This window comes from Sceloporus occidentalis, unplaced genomic scaffold (genome assembly GCF_023333645.1).
Source record: "Sceloporus occidentalis isolate IW3139 unplaced genomic scaffold, rSceOcc1.0.p SCAF_347, whole genome shotgun sequence".
NCBI lineage: Eukaryota > Metazoa > Chordata > Lepidosauria > Squamata > Phrynosomatidae > Sceloporus > Sceloporus occidentalis.
Window position 1 is genome coordinate 71,731 of NW_028317327.1, and position 19,153 is coordinate 90,883.

The window sequence follows — 19,153 nt, forward strand, 5'->3', positions numbered from 1 at the left end:
ATCTTCTGGATGCAACAGAGGCAATCCACTAAGGCAGGAGAGTAGTCACTGCAAACAATGAAAGCGCGACCTAGGGAGATTCTCTGGCGGAAAATGTATCGTTAACGTGGGGAGATATTAAATATACATTATACAGGACAGGCACAGTCCTTCCTGCAAGAGAAGCTCCCAGGGGTCGGCCCTTCATCATGCACCGTGGACTCAGGGAGAGGAAAAGTTCAAACCCGCACTTATCTCTTCAGTTGAAATGTAAGCTCTTTAGGCTGCTGCAAGTGTCCGTCGCTGATCAGCGGAAGACAAGCTAAAGAAAAAAAAAAAAAAAAGAACTTCACAAAGCACTAACCGCCTGTCCGTAATGCCTGCGCGACTAGCACTATAGACTGCCGTCCATGCTTAGGACTCCAATTTCCCCAAAAAGTGGAGGTTAAGAATCTTGAGTTGCTCATCGAGGTCCATTCGGACAATGCCGTCTTCATTATCGATACTCAGGAGAACGCCCGTCGCTTCACGGTCCTCTCCTAAAATCACCTTCACCTAGATAGCGGACACAACAAGATGGAACAAAAGTCAATAAAAAGGTTTCTCCCTGCGAAAAACTGCCGAGGAGAAGGATTTAGTAATAATTGCACACGACAGACTTATAACACATAAAACGTACAAAGAACACAAGGTCGTCCACAGACTGGACGATCGAGGATCTCAAACACAAAAAGGAAAGGATCCTTTACAGTGAGGGCAATAAAGGTACGGAATCCACTGCCGAAAGGGGGGGGGGAATGTTCTTTCTAATACTACAGATGTCTCCAAAAAGGCTCTGGATAGATAGCTGAGGAGAAGCCGATTGCCTTTTGGAATCCAAAACATTTGCATAATTTTGAACCAAAAGCAGGAAGGATAGGGAGAAGGGTTGAACTTGGACGTAGTAATTTAGGTTAAAAATAGACCTATGTTATTATGTCACAAGGATCACCGGAGGGGTGACTGGGGCACAAGATGCCCGACACAACTGCCTTACCCGGCTGTTCTTGGTTGGGGTGACTGGTTCCAAGTGATCCCCAGAAATACTAATCACCTTCTCGCTGTCTTGCAGCAGCACGGAGCATAAGCCACCCTACAAGAGAAAGGACAGGTGAGCTGTGGACCCCACGCCCCAGATGAAGGGGGTTTTGACTGCTGCGGCAAATAAAACACAAACAGCAGCAGCCGAGCGACTCTTAGCACTTTTATACATACGATAGAGATCTCTCTTTAGGGAACTGGTCTCACCAGAGCTACTTCTCATTTACGCCACTGCCTACCGGTTCCCCCCAGGAAGACTCACGGTAACGCTGCGGATGATCCCGGTCTGTCCCACCACTTGGCTGTCCTGGTAAGTATCCCTCACTTTAACTTGGATATCCGTGGTCACCCAGTCGCTGGATACCTGTTCTATGGAGGAGCCGGGTGTATGAGGGTTGTACCCTCCAGGTGAGGGGGCGCCAGGAGTCATTGGACTGTAACCCATGGGACTGGGACTGGGGCTGGCCTGGAGGAAGCACATATCGTTAGTAATAAGCGGATTCATTTTTAAAAAGCATCAGGTACCGGATGAGCTACCGAGCGCACCGTTACCTGGTAAGCCATGGGTGAAGGGGTTGGGTGGTAGCTGGCTGGAGAGTGGGTGTTCTGATAACCCACTGGGCTTGGAGCAACTTGATGGTAGCTTTGTGGACTCGGGCTGGGCTGGTAAGAGCCCTGCGGAGAAGGAGCAGCGTATGGCGAAAACTGGTCTGTGTTGTACCTGCAGGACAAAGAGTGAAGGATGAGTGCACGTCAGTGGGACCTCCGAGACCAGCGCACATTTTATTTTACCCCTCAGTAGCTCTCCAAAAGACAAACAGGGATGCTGTTCATTCAACTACAGCACAAGCCCAGGTTAGAGCAGACAGATTGATCGCTTACATGGCAGGCGTCCCCGGAGTCTGCGGGTGATACGGGGCATTGACCTGGGGTGATGGAACGTCTGGGTATCCGGGTGTCTGAGGGTTAGGGGTCCCTCCATAGCCTTGCGGTGAAGGAGATGGTTCATCATCATATCGGTAATCATATTCCTCATCCGCCCTATCGAACGTACAAGAGGAAGAAGGGTGGGTGAAAAAGGCGACAGGGGTAAAGTCCAACGGGAGCAAGCGGACAGCAGGCACACTAAGGCATAGCTATCAGGGGAGGTGGGGGTCATAGGCACACATGTTCATTGCGGAGGACATATGTGGATGCACACTAACCTGGAAGGGGTGTTGGGGTTGTTCGGGTCCCAAGCCCCGCTTTGCGCTGGAGTTCTGCTTCCATCGTGTAGAGGAGTTTGAGATCCATAATGAGGAGTCCGGCTCCCTGCAAAACACAAAACTTACACTGTGCTGGTGGTCTTGGGCAATATGCAGGACAGCCGGGAGGAGTTGCACTGGACAAGGTTAATAGTTACAAGGCATTGAAACGTACCGTCGTGCAGCGGAGTCTGTGAACCATACATGGGGGTCCGAGAGCCAGTACCATACATGGGGGTCTGGGAACCATAAATTGGGGTGCGAGCGTGAGTGGAAGTCATTCCTCCAGCGCGCCGGGACCCACTAAGAAAAAGGAAAACACTAACGTCAGTATGGTAGAGAAAAAGACATTAGGTAGCAGAGCGCAAACACTTTACGTTACAGAGAGCGAGCAGATTCTGTGGATTCTCCTATTAAAACCGACCATAAGATTCAGCCCCAGGAGCTTACAACCACAACTATGCACAGTAAGCGGGTCACAGACCGCTAGCACCAGAACCCACTGCATGCAGGTACAGCTTACTGACACAGTAGTGAGACGTTGTCTGTCCACAGAGATTGTCTGACACGTGGAATGAAGCTCTACCCGGGCAGTAGATTCTGTGGCATCTTTCACAACCCCAATGTAGCCTGGAAAAAAGGAGAAATTAGAACCCTGTCCAGTAGGGTCTCAATCACATACCACACGTGAAACCGTTACGCAAGGTGCGAGCGGACTCCACTCACCTTTATAAGGACCTTGTGAGATTCTAACAGTCTGACCGATCAGATCATTGTCTCTGCGTCCGCGGCCTCTCCCGGCACCACCTCCGCCTCCACCTGCCATGCCTCCTCTCTGACCTCCTGGCATGGAACACAGACAATCAAATGAAGCACGGATTAGTGGGAGAGTGTAAGCAATCCCTGTTCATTAACCTGTATCCTGTCCTTCCCATAGACTTGTTTGGGGCAAATTAATTCTAACATGGGGTATACTGGGATGCTTACCTGCTCCACTTGGATGCATCGGACTGCTAATCCGCGGACTCATCGGGGCAAACCCTCCAATCGTGAAGTTTGTGACATCTCGAGGCTACAGGGAACATTATGTTCTTAGACAAAGAGCCGTTACTATTATACCCCCCCCCATATAAAGGCAGGCTGCGTTCTATATGCCCCGTCTTACCTTCGAACCTCCAGCCAGGAGCAGGTAACGGGTCTTGCACACGAACATACCCCCGTTCTCAACCAGCTTCTTGCAGTGAAGGAAGGCGTAATTACGGAATAAGTGGCGGATTTCTCCCTCCCGGCCCTGAATATGAGAACAACAAGAATTGTGTCAGCCAGAGGAAAATTAGACCGTCAGCAGGAACGGGGCATCACAGATCTGGCAAGAGAGGGAAAATGGTGCACAGAAGGCAGCAAAAGATGGCCTCTTACCGAATGCGGCCCATCAATGACCTTGACTATGTCCTTGACATGAATGTTGTTTTCTTCGGAGTCCAAAGCCACAGCAAAACGATTGTCTTTCTTTCTGTTGACTGCCTGGTGTCTCACTGTAACCACCTTACCATGCATGTTCAGGACCTTCAGTGGGGGGGACGGACGTAAGAGTGAAAACAGGCAGGTGATGTTAATGACGGGTGGAAAGAACAAGGGGCAAAGAAAAGAAGGGACTGCGAGAAGGAGGCAAGTGAAAACTGAGCAGCACGTGGGAGGGGGGCTGAAAGGGTAACACTGGAGGATACATCACATGGTACAGACAGAAAAGAGCAGAATAGAATCACTAGGCCTGTCTAGGCTCTCTGTGAATCCCTTCTATCTCATTAATTACTTGGAAGAGCTTTACGCACAACCAGATATTTCTTGAATTCTTTTATGGAAGAGAAGATGCAGTGTGTTGGACTATATGGGAATCACAAGAAAAAAAATAGTCACCTGAAAGGTCTCTCTCTCCAGGCGCACAATAACGCCCACCGTCTGGGGGTCCAGTTGCACCAGCTCCCCCCATTCATGCTGCCCCCCAACATCCACACCCGAAGCAGTTTCCGAACACAACTGGAGGTCCCTCGGCAGAACCTTTAGCTGTAAATGGCAGATAGAAATAAAAGAAAAGTCATTAAAGTATATCCACCATGTAGGGCATTACATTGCCCCCAAAACACTGACTCCTTTAAGGGGAACTCACACCAAAATGTATTACTACCATCAGGTAAACCATACTGCCCTATTTTTTTTTTTAACCTAGTCGTTTTTTTTGCCCCACAAAATGTTTTCACGCAGCTGCATATTAACCATTAATATGAGTTCTCTCTCTTATACACTAGACAAACACCCCGACTCCTTATACGGTCCGTGGGGAAAAATAGAAAAGCTTAAGTCACTAAATCACCCAGCCAGACACTCTAATGAAAATGTATGGAGTAATGGATTTCGCAAGCATTGACAAAGAACGGAAATATGTCATTAATGTACACAAGTACAGAGACCAAACCAGTAACACTAGTGGGGAGATGGTGGTAATAAAGCTGATTACTAACGAGAATTGGTGCCCTCTTACAAATGCTATTCCATAGGCTGCCTTCGCATTGGGTCAGATTAACCGCTTTATCTACTCTCAATCCGACCCCTCACTGTGTCCGCCTCATCTCCTCCTGATTCTGGAGGATTCAGAGGCCATACCAGGACCCTGTTTCCCTGAGACCCTTGAGAATTAAGTTGTCAAAATATTTTAATCCAAGAGACCCTCTATCTAATACACTAAAAACTTTGCCACACACACACACACACACACACCTAAAACATTTCTAATTTGTATCCATTTAGTTACTGTTGACCCACAGTGGTGGTAAATCTACACTTGTACTATGATGGTTCTTTAGAAAGCCTAATGATAATGACTGAAATAATAGGCAGAGCAGATACATACCTCATGCATGGTGAGATCAGAGAAGAGGATCACAAAGTTCTCCTCTACACGCACAACTAAACCCGTATCTCCTTCGTACCGTCCTGCAATGACCTTGACGTGGTCTCCCATTCGGAAATACTTCCTCAACTCTTGAGCTGGGAATTCCAGGATGTCCTTTATAAGGGTAAGAGATAAAAGGTTAAGTGAAATTGATATAAAAGTGCTATTCACAGAAAACAGCAATACACGCATGTCTGGCAAGTGGTTCTCATGTTTCTAGGGAACACTGGGAAAGTCGGGGGTCTGACCTTAAAGCACTAATGTGGAAGCCAGGAGAAAAACAGGTCTCACCTTGAGGTCCTCATGTTTAGGGAGAATAGTAATCTTGTTGCCATCAACGCTGAGAATTTTTCCTTGCAGGTTTATCAACTCTCCTTCACAAACCTCCACGTTATCTCCCGGCTGCAGACTGTGTTCACGTTCCTTTCCTAACACCAAAGTCAATGTGTTATTTCCACATGAGTGTCCACATATACTTCAGCAATATGAACAGGACCCACACTTATGAAGCATACAGAGTTTATGGTTAATTTAAGGAGTACACTATCCAACCCACCCACGAACGGCACCCCAATTTGGAAATCTGAATGATTTAACTGGTTACTTATCAGCTGTATCATTTTTCAGTGATAAAGATCATACAGGGGCGCATGGAGCACATGGATCCTGAGAGATTCACACACTTATCACCTGTAGCCTCGGTCACCACTTCCAGATCCACTCCTTCTGGCTGATCCTCAAACTTCTCCAGCTCAGACAGAGTTGGTTTCACACCCTCTGTAATCTGGGGAGGAAGGGACATTCAGAATCAGTATGTACACCACCATTCCTAAAACGCAGGGATATGGGAGGCCTTATCCTCAGAAGAAACACCATTCATAGACACAACGTGGTTTGATATTCAAGTGTCGCACTAGAAGTGCATCTGACAGACATAGCATACAGTATGTACAGCGCCTGGGGTTAGTGTAGGAATTCAGCGCGGCGGAATATGACGGCGCTATATAAATCTATAAGTGATCATTCACACTCCACCAGCATCAGTTACCGAAGGCCCAGAGACAGCATGACAGATTCAACCCTACTCTCTCCTCCCGGCATCTCGCTGGCTCTCTAATATTATTGCACAAGGCTTTAGTAGAAGTTTTTTTGGGGGGCTCAGACGTGTCTGTCACAGCTTATCAGGGATAAGCGAGTGGCAACTCATCCTCAGTGTTTCATGATACTACCCAGCCCAGCTATGTATAGAGACAGAAACGATCTGCTTCAGGGCAGGGTAATAATTTAGCTTTTATACGACAAGAGGATACTCACCACAGCAGACATTGCAAAGCTCTTGAACAAGAATCCTTTTCGGCTATAACGGTTTCCCTCAAAAATGAGAAAATCGCCATCAGAAGAAACATCTCCACCCAAGGACCTGCAAATAAGGAGGAGTCTAGTCTGTTCTAACTCTGATCAAGCACAGTTAGGGTTAAACGGAAGCAATGGGGTCAACTGGCCAACAGGTTTTGGGAAAAGTGAAAAACACACGACTACAAACGAATAAAGACTGTGCCTGAAACCCACTGGAAAAGTGCTAACATTTCAAACAACTTTTTTATCTTCTCATCAATGGCCTGGAGCCTGTGTGTTTATATAATATATATATATATATATATTATATATATATTATTATATTATATATGGGCAGCCATCACATTTCTATTCTATAGTACAATAATTCTTTACAATCATGCTGTCAAATCACATCTCCTACAGAACGTTTCTAAATCTTATGTCAAAACTAGTAAATAGACTGTGGGACAGCGTGTTCTATTGTCAGCAATAGTCCTTCTGTACGAAGATTGCTCAATGCGTGTGGATGCCAAAACTCACCTAATCTTCTCTGTATCAAATAGGCGCTGGGGAGGTCGGCGGAACTTCTTCCTCTTGGCAAACCAATCTTTCTGCAAAGAGAAGGACAGGATGCCTCAGTAGGGATGGTGGGGAGTAGATGTTCATAGTGAGTGCTTACTCTATTGAGGGAAGTTAAACATGCATGGGGTAGATATATGGCATCCTGATGAGGTTTTTACTGCAGGAGAAACCAGCAGAGTAGATGGGCAAAATATGAATAGAGCAAGGGAGGCAGATTGAATACTGAGGGGCAATGACTTTCACAAGGAATAGAAACTTGTTTTGCTAAATTTGCACTCGCTTCTATGTGACTGACATCAATCACTGTCCTGTTTGCTTGACAAGAGCTCAGTAAACCTACCAGGCTCATGCGCGCCTTGATCCGATCATAGTCTATTCTTGGAATCATTTTTAGCGAGATGGTATTCTGACTCGGCTCCACGTAATCCACCTACAACAAAAAGACAAATCGCGTAAAACATATATATATATATATATATATATAAAAAAAAGGGAAAATGAAACTCCGTCTTCACGTCTCAGAGGGACACAACTAATCCCCCTCTGCCAAGCATGGAGACAACTGCGCAATCCCCCCGCGAAACACTGGGTACAAAACACACCCTCTGCCTCCACACAGAACACACCTTTCACAGGCATTCTCACCTGGGCAATATCGTCCTTGTAGATGCCCCGCTTGAGCCTCACCCAGGACTTGGGCTTAAGGTTAGTCACTTCCTTAACAACCTTGAGAACATCTGTCATTTCCTTGATGGGGACCATCTGTTGGTTCCAGTAGCCCATGCGCAGATTGCCAACTCCCTCAATGGCTTGTTTCACATGTGTTTGCTTGTAGGCCTCCACATAGATGTAACCCTTAACATGCTCAGGGGCCACCACGGATTTAATTTGAAGAGGCTGCCAGAAGAAACACACACATTATATATATATATATATATATACACCCATAAACAGAGAGAGGTACATGTTACAGAGCACAGAGAAAGCAAAGTCTGCATCAGGGCAGAGGAGACAGACCCAGGAACAGGAAGAGACTGGGCGGGAAAACAGCTCGATCGGGTAGATGGAGAACAGTCTGCAGCGAGACAGCTCAATCAGAAGAGGGGAGAACACAGTAGAGAGAGACAAGTCACCGAGAAGAATCATGGCACAGACGATCGAAAAGGAAAGACCTGAAAACAAAACACACACTCACCGCATCTGTGAACTGGTACGCAATAAACTTCCTCATGAGGGCAATGGCAGTTGCTCTCTCTTCTCCGATCTGCAGAGCAAAGTCACACACACTTTAGAATACCCTCTGCTTTACTGATCCTATTATTACTGGGGCAGCACCGACCTCCCAACTCCATCCCCATTATTAGTCACAAGGATTACCCACTGGCAGGACAATATTAATGCCATCAATCCAGCCACCCATATGACCTGGTCATCTACCCAGTGGATTCCCAGCATGGTCACATTAATGCTTTGACCGATTCCTTGCTCCTGCACCACACCATCCCTTAGACACCAAGAAACCAGAAAACGCACCTTACATTTTACTGTCCAAAGATTGGGGTCTCTGCAGGATAAAGACATATTCGGAGCAGATTAATCACACATTTTTGGAAAGTGATTTAACAAACATTTTCATTACTTAATAAAAAGCAAATTTTTGTTGAATCAAATGACATGTATGACATTTAGTGCTAAGGTTTTTAAACTGTTGCCATCATCCTAATACATGATGTGGACTACACAGTGTACATTTCTGCTGTAATGGTTCCATGCCGCATACAGAAGCATGAAGGGTCTCCTTACTTGACGCCAGGGAGCAGCTGCTGTTGGGTGATGTCATCTGACAATTCATCTGATCCTCCGTATATGCTGGGGAGAAAGAGCATTTAAATGGAAGTTAGACATCCAAACCATGAGCACACTGGAGAAAATGATCCCAATTAAAAACCAGAGCACTTGTAACCAAAAAGAAATAGCTATACATTCATAAATGTTCTATTAGGGTAAGTCATATCAGAGTGAGCTACATAAGTCCACATAACGTTGATCTATATAAATCAATAACAAAAAAAAAAAAAGATCATCACATTAATAACCAAATGATTTTGTAACCACATTGTTACCATGATATAATTGAGTTTAGGCTGTATTAGCCAACTAGGACCAAGCCAGCACTTACTGCTCTCCGACAGAAGACTTGGCATACTTCTTCATGTAATATTCACCCAGCTCCTCTTCTCGTTGGTCCCTGTGGAGAAAGTTAAAAGAATTAGCAGGTGCTGAAAAAGATACCAAGCAGAAAGACTAAAGAAAAACATGGCAAAGACCCATGCACACAAATGTAAAACTTCCACCATGCCTTGGCACAGACATCTCACCTCCACAAATTCTGCAGACGCCTGGCCCCGGAGCGATCCTCATCCAGGACCACATTGTCAATGTTAGAAGCTACGGGAAGAAAGGCAGTGAGATGGGGCCAGGTCAGCGGGAAGCCATTAGCTTGGCTAAATACAGACGCATCAAAACCCAATATTACTCAAATGTAAAAAATGTCAGGACAAAGGCCAGTTTTACACTCCAGTACAGACGGCAAATCCAATTTCCTCTCACCAGCATGCATCCACGGCACGCACCCTCAGCATGTGCAATGCAGTTAAAATATACTTACATTCTAACTATGGCTACTTACTACTCCAACACCACAAACAAAGAAGGCTTAATGAAGACAATGTGGCCACTTACCTTCAATTTCTTCAGCTGTGTGAAGTGATGGAGCCAGGACACAATGGAGCAAAACATAGCAGCAAAACCAACGACGGAGAAGATGAGGGACCGGAAATGGGAAGGGGAGAAATTATAATGTGCGGCATGAAATGCATCATGGCTGGACGATAAAGGAGGGCAGAGCAGAGGGACATGGAGAATGCAAGGAAAAGGGAAGACGTTGCATGAAGGATACTGAGAAGCGGTACAGCGTACAAATGTAAGAGCTGGGGCTGCTATAGAGCAGGTAGGGGGGAAAAGATGAGCTCAGAAAGGGGTTAAAAAAGAAGAAAAAAACTAAAGAAACAAGAGAAGAGAGCACAGGATGGAGGAAGCAGTTCTCTGTTTTCTGAAACAAGCAAGCCGCCCATTTAACTTCAATCTGTGACTTTCTTTCAATTAACAGACACAACCAGAAACTATATAAAGCAATGGAAAAACCTAATGTGACATTAGGGAGGTTCACGGGAGGAGATTACATCTCACAGTTTAGCAATACGTTTTATTTATAGAGGGATAATCCCATTAACAATTGGGGTATGGGACATGGGAAGACAAGAGCACTCAGGGTTACATGCATGGAAAGCTATGCACTTTATGTGTGGGAGAGAGTTCAACCCCGAATCGTACCTTTCTCCAGAATATCTTCGGCACCATCTTCCCATTGATCTTCATCTTCGTACTCATCATCAACATCTGCATAGAGATGAAAGTATCTTATTAACTGAACCCAGTTTCTGTCTGAGCAACGCATATCTACATGACCACGATGCATTGCCAAATGAAATCTCTTGTCCTACCAGGCTTAGTGTGCAGAGGATCAGGATCCTCAAACCCTATGTCTGTGTCTTTACAGGAAAACTCCCCACTGCGATGAGATATTTTCTATACAGTGACTAAAATCTAGGCACTAACTCATCTAATCACTAGGAAGATAATGTTAGGTTCAACCGTGCCAACTCTTCCATGTGGCTCTAATTACTCAGGTCTTCGAGTTTAATGATGTGTATTTGAAAACAAGATTTTCCTGCACTTTGCTGCTTTATGTAAAGGAAAACATGTATTCTGCCAAGTTACAGGGTGATTTATATCCTGTAAACACAAGCTCAGCCAGAGCACAATCTGCATGGGTTAAAGAATCCTGATATATGAGCCTGTAATGTACACATTTAGGGATGTTATGGCTCCTGCTAGAAGCGAGGAACCCCCTGAAGACCTAACACTCTACTTTGTACACCAAGGTAACAGCTAGCATTATAACCTGCAGTTATTTCATGCTCACGGTTACATACCGGCTTCATCCAGAATAAACCCCCCATGGCGTGGTTTCTTTCGGGGGCGATCATCATCCTCTTCTTCTTCCTCCTCATCATATTCGTCTTCATCTTCTTCTACTTCTTCCTCCTCTTCACCTTTCTCACTGCCTGCAGCACTAGCTCTTTCTTCCTCCACTTCCTGCAGTCATAGGTACATACGGTATCAGTGACCACCTAGCAACACGGATAGGAGCTCCACTTTACCCTCCCATGTGCCAACAAGCGTATAGGGAAACCCATGTGTCCTCCACAATCTACAACCTTTAACTCTTGTATGAGCCACGAACCCAGAGAATCCCTCAACCAACTCGGCCAGTTCCAAAGGCCATCATCATGGTATGCTCTGAACAGTCCACACATAGAGCCTCTCTCACCTCGTTCTCCTCTGCCTCCTCCGCTTCACTACTCCTCTCACTCTCCTCTTCAGAGAAGTTGCTGCCCTCGCTGTCTGACATGACTGTGCTTCAGTCTGGGATTTGTGAAACAAAAGGGAAATGCACACAGTACAAAAAAAACCCCAAAAAACAACAACATTATATTATGAGAACAGAAACTTTAAGGAAAAGGAACCCTGAACATCTAAATCATAATGAGAGGATATGACCCTTATATGACATGACATGAATTAACATGGAAAATATTAACACACTGATACAATCAATGGTAACCTGCAGTATAACGCGGGATCAGACCCTGTCGCCCAGATATAATACTAATAATGTATCCTGCTGTATAACGTGAGATCAGACCTGTCACCCCGATATAATACTAATAATATATACTGCAGTATAACGCGGGGCCAGACCCTGTCCCCCCGATATAATAATATATCCTGCAGTATAACGCGGGATCAGACCCTGTCGCCCCGATATAATACTAATAATATATACTGCAGTATAATGGGGGATCAGACCCGCAAAACCAGATATAATACTAATATATCCTGCAGTATAATGGGGAATCGGACCCTGACACCACGTTTAGCCACGACCGGCATAGAGGAGCGGTGACAGAGAACGGTGAAAGGCGGGAGACCGCCTAACAGGGAGTTGCAATAGCCCAGGCAGGATATCAGAAGGGAGTGGATTAGTATTTTGGTTCATCTTTTAGGTTGGAGCCACTGGGACTCATTTCGCTAGAAACTAACTTGGTGACGGCTGAGCTCGTGAGCCGGTGTCTCTGCCCAAAGCCAGGCGACGACTCGGTGAGCTATTACCCCAGCTGCAGCTTTTATCCCGACACTGTCTAGGGCGCCACTGCGCGAGTCAGTCGGGGCTTCTCTTAAACCGTGCGCACGTAACGAGGACTCACCGGGACTTTGTAGCTCAGGCCGAGTCTCCGCGTAGCTCTGGTGTATACCGCTCGATACTGTGGCTGTAACACTAAAACAGGGGGAGGAGGGGGTTATCCTGTCTCCGTTTCTCTCAGATTTGCCTCCAAACCCAGGCGGTTGGTTACTGCGCACGAGTCCACTTCCACTTCCGGGGTCAATCACTACACCACACATTCTGTGACGTATTTCCAGCTCCGCCGGCCTACCCAATGCCCGACACAGCAGAGGCTCTGGTGCAGGTTTCCGGTTCCGGTTGTGGTTGGCACTTTACAGTCTGACAGATAGCGGCTCTTTATTTGGCGCGTTTTTGCTGCAGTATGCGCCGCTGCTTATGCATCCATCATTGGGCGCTCTCCTGTATGCAGCTAATTAGAGTTCGGGCAATAGTGAAGTAGTCCAGGGTATGAAATATGAGGCTGGGGCAGATATCCTGTGTGGGTGGCAGCCAGAGGGCATTAAGGCTGCTTTTCCCTCAGCTTTGCTGAATTTCACACTGAATGTAGCATCGATATGATCACTCCCAGCCCGATGACCGCCAAAACCCTCACAGAAACATTAGCCGGGGCTTACCGCCTTTAATCGTACTGACACAAAAGCAGCCACCGATAGACTGTTACCATAGAAACGGGGGAGAAAAACTAATTAAACGTATTTATTTTTAACATCAGTGAGGACCCAAAGCACAGATTGTTAATTTACAAAGTGGAACAGCAGCCTTAACCTCTTTGGGCCGGGTCACCTGTTTTAAAAATCATAGAAAGACAACTTAATTATTAGTGATAATAGACTATGAAATCTACTAAAATGAAAACATTTTTTTTTTGCAATATTGCTTAAAATTTCATATATACTGTAGGTGGTGTGGCTGGACAACGACCCAGTCCATGCGATAGGGCTTAAGGAAAAAATGTATATATGTTGTTTTCGTTAAAAACAAACTGCTCCCCCCCCCCCCCCACCAACCCTTCATTGCTGATTGCAATACCTGGATCAGCCAGCAGTGCGTGCCGGATGACGAGATCCCTGCAGGGTCTACAAATACCGGTACTATCCTGAACTTCCAGTGGGTATTGGCATTGACGCCTACCGGAAAGGGATGCCCAATCACGTGATCACCATTCCTTGTATAATGGTGTACCGGCGCTCGTGATCAGTCGGCAGGAAGCCAGCTGACAGGGGAGTCAAGGCTGTCAATAGATGCGTCCCTGCTGCTGCGGCTACACACAAATGGTTTAACTGCCAACTAGTCTGGTAAAGATGGGGTAAAACAAAAGTTAATACTGTAGTGAATCATCTAATTTCCTGGGTCCTCGCTCCCTGAAGGGATATGCAACCATTTCCTTCCCTGCCTGACATGAGGGCTGGATCTCAGCGCAAGCTGGAGTGTTCAAGGGGAGGTAGGAGCCCTAAAAGATAACCTACTGCCCCCAACACTAAATCTCTGGGCATCAGGCTCCTCTGTGACCCTTTTTAGTGTATCCAAAAATCAAAGATGTGCTTTGGTGACACCGTTTTCAATGAATATAGCAATACAAAAGTGATTTTTTTTTGTAAAAAAATGGCGCACGTTCTCTGGGTTTTTATCCCAGTCTTAGGGACCCAACACGAAATGGCAGCTTGTCAGGGTTTTTACCCCAATCTCAGGATGAATGGGCAGATTCTCTGGGTTTTTACCCCAGTCTCTCCTGTGAATGGGTAGACTCTCAGGGTCATAGTCTGGACCCTACTCCTTTATATTTCCCCCTGATTTAACATTACCCAAGCATCCTGATTGATACTTTTCTCCCAACTATTTCACAGGTAGGATATCAGAATACCTTAACCTTCTGACAAGTGACGGTTTCCATTAGGGCTTTTATTAGAGCCAATTGGTGCCACCATTAAGGAGTCACTGCAGTCGTGTCTGTATTATTGGCTATGGAAAATAAGGCATGTTAGAGAGTTAAAAGGTAATGTCCTAGGGTTAGGGCCAGTACAGTATGGACTGTCCCATTGCGTAACAGTTATTGTTCTACTATAGTATGAAGTGCACCTGGAAATGCTGGGTATTGCCCCTATATTGTATGTATTGCCCCTTGGAGTTCCGGGTATTGCCACAGTGAATTCCATTATATGCCCATATAGTGGAAATTAATATACTGCTCAACACTGAAAGCATCAAACCTATCTACAGAAAGAGTAATGGTGGTTTGATTCTTAAATACATTTTCCATGCGCGTGAAGTTTTTCTGATTGTTGCAAAAAATGAAATCTCTGGTGTTGCAATTTTTTACACAGAGCTGGAGGTCACAGAAAGCACCAGCAGAGATGGATGTTTGCCCTCCTCAGCCTTTTGTGCCAGTAACTAGCACAGCCCTCTGGTTCCCTATGTCAAAACAGGTAGGTGACATTAAAATACTTGTTAAGGATGTGAAGAGCACTGTGGAATATAATGACGCTACAGTTCAAAAGCTCAAACAACTCAAAAGTTTGCATACCCTGGCAAAAATTGTGAAATGTTGGCATTGATTTTGAACATATGGCTAATCATGCAAAAAAAACCCGATCGTTTATTTAAGGCTCATATGAAGCCATTTATTATCACATTGTTGTTTGGCCCCTTTTGAAATAAGAATGATAACAGATGTCATCCAAATGCCCCTGATCAAAAGTTTACATACCCTTGAATGTTTGGCCTTGTTACTGTCACACAAGGGGACACACACGGGTTAAAATGGCAATTAAAGGTTAATTTCCAACATCTGTGGCTTTTTAAATTGCAATTATTGTCTGTGTATAAAGAGTCAATGAATTTGTTAGCTCTCACGTGGATGCACTGAGCAGATGAGATACTGAGCCATGTGGAGCAGAAAAGAACTGCCAGAAGACCCGCGTAACAAGGTAATGGAACGTTATAAACATGGAAAAGGATATAAAAAGATATCCAAAGCCTTGAAAATGCTAGTCAGTTCTGTTCAATCACTTATTAAGAAGTGGAAAATTCGGGGATCTCTTGATACCGAAGCCAAGGTCAGGTAGACCAAGAAATATCTCAGCCCCAACTGTCAGAAGAATTCTTCGGGATACAAAGAAAAACCTGCAGGTAACCTCCAGAGAAATACCGGCTGCTCTGGAAAAGACGGTGCGGTTGTTTCAAGGAGCGCAATACAGCAGTACTGGAACAAAAGTGGGCTGCATGGCCGAGTTGCCCTAACCCTTTACTGCGCCAGTGCCACAAAAAAACAGTTACAATATGCCTGAGAACACCTCGAAGCCTCGCAGCTTCTGGCACACTGTCATTTGGAGGGAGGAGCCCAAAATAGAGCTTTATGGTCACAACAATACGCTATGTTTGGAGAGGGGTGAGCAAGGCCTATAGTGAAAAGAATACCATCCCTGCTGTGAAGCAAAGGGGGGCTCACTGATGTTTGGGGGGGGGCTCTACAGGCACAGGGAATCTTGTGAAAATTGATGGCAAGATGAATGCAGCATGGCAAGAGCAAATGCTCTGAAAAATACCCCTCGTTTTATATTCCTGGTCATCTTATAATCAGACCTCAAATAGAGGTCTCACTACAAGACTAAGATCCAGATTCCCCGCAGCTCTGCAGGAGACCTGGATCCTCCTCTCTGGCAGCTGCTGAACGTCTGCGCGATGCTCACAGACAACCTCCACTGCTACCCAGAACTTCCGCTGGGGCTTCTACAGCAGACTGCCAGCGTTACATGACCTTTCGGTGCTCAGTCATAGAAGTCCCTGCGGATGTGCTGGGCAGAAGCAGAGGTTGTCCACACGCATTGCACAGAGGTTCACCGGCTGCCCCCACAAGACACCGTTGGTCTGAAGCCCGGTGTCTGGGGATGCATTGGTAAGTCAGGGGGGCGGTAGAGTGGCATATAGGGGTATATCAGGGAAGCAGAGTGGCATATAGGGGGTTGAAAGGCATTTGTGGATGCAGAGTGGCATATAGGGGGCTATAAGGTATATCGGAAGCAGAGTGGCATGTAGGGGGTATAAGGCATATCAGGGAGGCAGAGTGGCATATAAGGGGGTATAAGGCATATGTGGGGGCAGAGCGGCATATAGGGGGTATAAGGCTATATTCTGGCCGAGTGGCATAGTTTTGAAACATATATACGGTTTTATGGGGTAAATTGCATCAAAGATGTCCCAAATAGGGACAGAATGACCAGATTTGAAATAGCAAAACAAAACTTCTTACTATAACTTGCATAAAAATCAAACAAACATAAAAACATTGGGTATTTCTAAACTCAGGACAAACAGTAGAATCTGTTTAGTGTTTTTTTTCCATTAGCTTTCATAGATGAGTAAAAGATTTTTCCCAAAAAGTGGGAATAGTTGCTTTTTTCATATGATATGATCAAAAAACTGAAGAAAGCCCTTCTTCTAAAAAAACAATATATAATCTGCGTGGGTTCACTAAATGGGAGACAAGAAAATTACAGCTAAACACGAGCACCGCAAAAGTGTTAAAACAGCCTCGGCCACAAAGGGGTTAAATAATTAAGAGGGGTGTCCCAATACTTTTGTCCATGCAGTGTAGGTTTAATAGAGGACACAGAAGAAATAGGTCAGGCGTGGTTGTATGCAGAGAGGTTTCTTCTGGTCCCGGAGCAGATTTTGGTGTCTCGCAGTGAGAGTACTGAGTTCAGGGTCTGTCTATTAAGGGGATCCTTCAATTTTATGCCTAATAATCCTACCTAATGATGCCTTCACTGACGTTCTGCTTTTAATGTCTGTGATAAAGGTTAGGTTTTAGGAATATTTTTCTGCTTTAGTGACTTGGAATTCTGGTAGTAATTTTGGAATTCGCTTCCCTTCTTCTTAACTTGTCTAAACGATGGGTGGAGTTTTTGATTGGGGTCTTGTGGGGCAGGGATGCATTGCCTCTTTGTACAGTGATTGGGGGGTAATGATAAATATAATAAATACAACATTTGCATGTCTAATAAACAGTAATGATAATCAAGAAATGAATCAACTTATAAATGACGTGGATGTGTGTGGCTGTCTGTCCTTGTGGGCCATAACCATGGCTGTGAGTTTGGGCATCACTTTGGCTGTGCTTGTAACCCTCAGGTACCACTCCCATCACTACGACACTGAGGGGCCGGCAAGTGAGATTTTTGGCCTGGACCATTAAGTCTGCGGGATGTTTTCCTAGCTGATGTATGAGAACACAATATATCCGCACAGCCCTTGTGTAAAGAAATAAAAACGTAACAATTTAAAAATGGTGTTTATTGACAAAAGAATAATACAAAATAATATAAAAGGTTTACACAAATAACATGTACAAGTAACCAGGATTAATTACTGCCACTGTCTGAGGATTATCTCACATTGTCCACTATAAATACAGCAGAGTGCTTTGGGCATAACGTGGGATTAAACGGTTCATATAGACAGGGCCAGAAAACTACACAGCCAACTGGTAAATGTGATGTGGCAGCTGGAAGATACCCCTTCTGCCGGCAATGGGTTAAATCTCCCAGAAAGACACTGGCTTGGGAATGTATAAATGACGATAACTATGCAGGGCATTGTCGCATAAGTGACGCTCTGCAGCCCATGTTACAATGTACCATACTGTGTTGGCATATTGTCCGCAATGTTCAATGGACAGAATCCATACAGAGCCGTACCATAATACACCGGATATAGAATCCATACAGAGTAGTACCATTGCATGCACTTTGCTATAACGTGTGACAATTCATTGGCATGTTGGGAGAGAACATGGAGCGTGCGTACATTATAACCGTGGGTATGGATATCCACATGCATCATAACGTTGTGGGAACCCTGTTTGCAGGAGAGTTGTGTTCCAGCTCCTTGACATCACTATACAGTATGAAGGGGATACCCCAGGCTGGCCCTGTATAATGTATAGTAAAATCAGTGAGCTGCCCTGCACAATATATGGTTAAATCGGTAAGCCAGCCATGTATAGATAAGTCAGTGAACCGGCCCCTGTATAGTGTATAGTTAAATCAGTGATCTGGTCCTGTATAATTCAATCAGCGAGACAGCCCCTGTATTATGTATAGTTACCTAAATCTCCTCGATATTTTCTTAGAAAGGCACGATATACAGGGCTATAAATAGAATAACATTAATATTTTAGAGCTTCTTGATCCAAGGAGAAATCCGATTGCCTCTTGGAGTCAAGAAGGAATTTTTTTTCCCCCTGATGGCAGAATTCGAAGTCGCTGAATTAGGGTTTTTTTTTGCCTTCTTTTGGATCAAGAATAGGAAGGTTGGGTAGAAGGGTTGAACTTGATGGACTTAGGTCTTTTTTCAACCTTATGAACTATGAACCGCCCCCTGTATAATGTATAGTTCAATCAGTGAGCCGGCCCCTGTATAAGTATAGATCAATTTCTTCAGTCTCCTCACTGATTGAATTATACATTTTACAAGGCCAACTCAGCCTTTCATACTGGAGAACCCTGCCAGTGCTGACCCTTGATAATGAATGGAGCGGGAGTTAACAACACAGCTGTCTTGCAAACTCCCCCTTTAGTGAATAAATCCCAGTGTCCTTCACTCTGATCTGTCTGT

At 45.1% G+C, this 19,153-nt stretch overlaps 1 protein-coding gene across 3 annotated transcripts; it reads right to left on the reverse strand.

Annotated features, from left to right (window-relative positions):
* Positions 1 to 393: 393 nt before the first annotated feature.
* Positions 394 to 11,707, reverse strand: LOC149274091 (transcription elongation factor SPT5-like). Of its 3 annotated transcripts, none has more exons than XM_089505807.1 (28): positions 11,627 to 11,707; positions 11,229 to 11,382; positions 10,555 to 10,632; positions 9,552 to 9,621; positions 9,353 to 9,421; positions 8,977 to 9,042; positions 8,707 to 8,737; positions 8,369 to 8,437; positions 7,819 to 8,070; positions 7,514 to 7,603; positions 7,132 to 7,202; positions 6,568 to 6,673; positions 5,944 to 6,037; positions 5,545 to 5,681; positions 5,212 to 5,367; positions 4,221 to 4,367; positions 3,723 to 3,869; positions 3,469 to 3,594; positions 3,291 to 3,375; positions 3,030 to 3,143; positions 2,831 to 2,933; positions 2,479 to 2,606; positions 2,265 to 2,370; positions 1,942 to 2,100; positions 1,612 to 1,780; positions 1,322 to 1,525; positions 1,016 to 1,111; positions 394 to 534 (listed from the first exon to the last, which is right to left on the reverse strand). In XM_089505807.1, the coding sequence occupies exons 1-28, from the start codon at positions 11,705 to 11,707 to the stop codon at positions 394 to 396; spliced, it is 3,249 nt and encodes a 1,082-aa protein (XP_089361933.1). The 3 variants fall into 3 exon arrangements, with proteins under 3 accessions (XP_089361933.1, XP_089361934.1, XP_089361932.1); XM_089505808.1 differs by having other exon boundaries at positions 10,567 to 10,632; positions 11,229 to 11,391; XM_089505806.1 differs by having other exon boundaries at positions 11,229 to 11,391.
* Between the last annotated feature and the right edge of the window lie 7,446 nt (positions 11,708 to 19,153).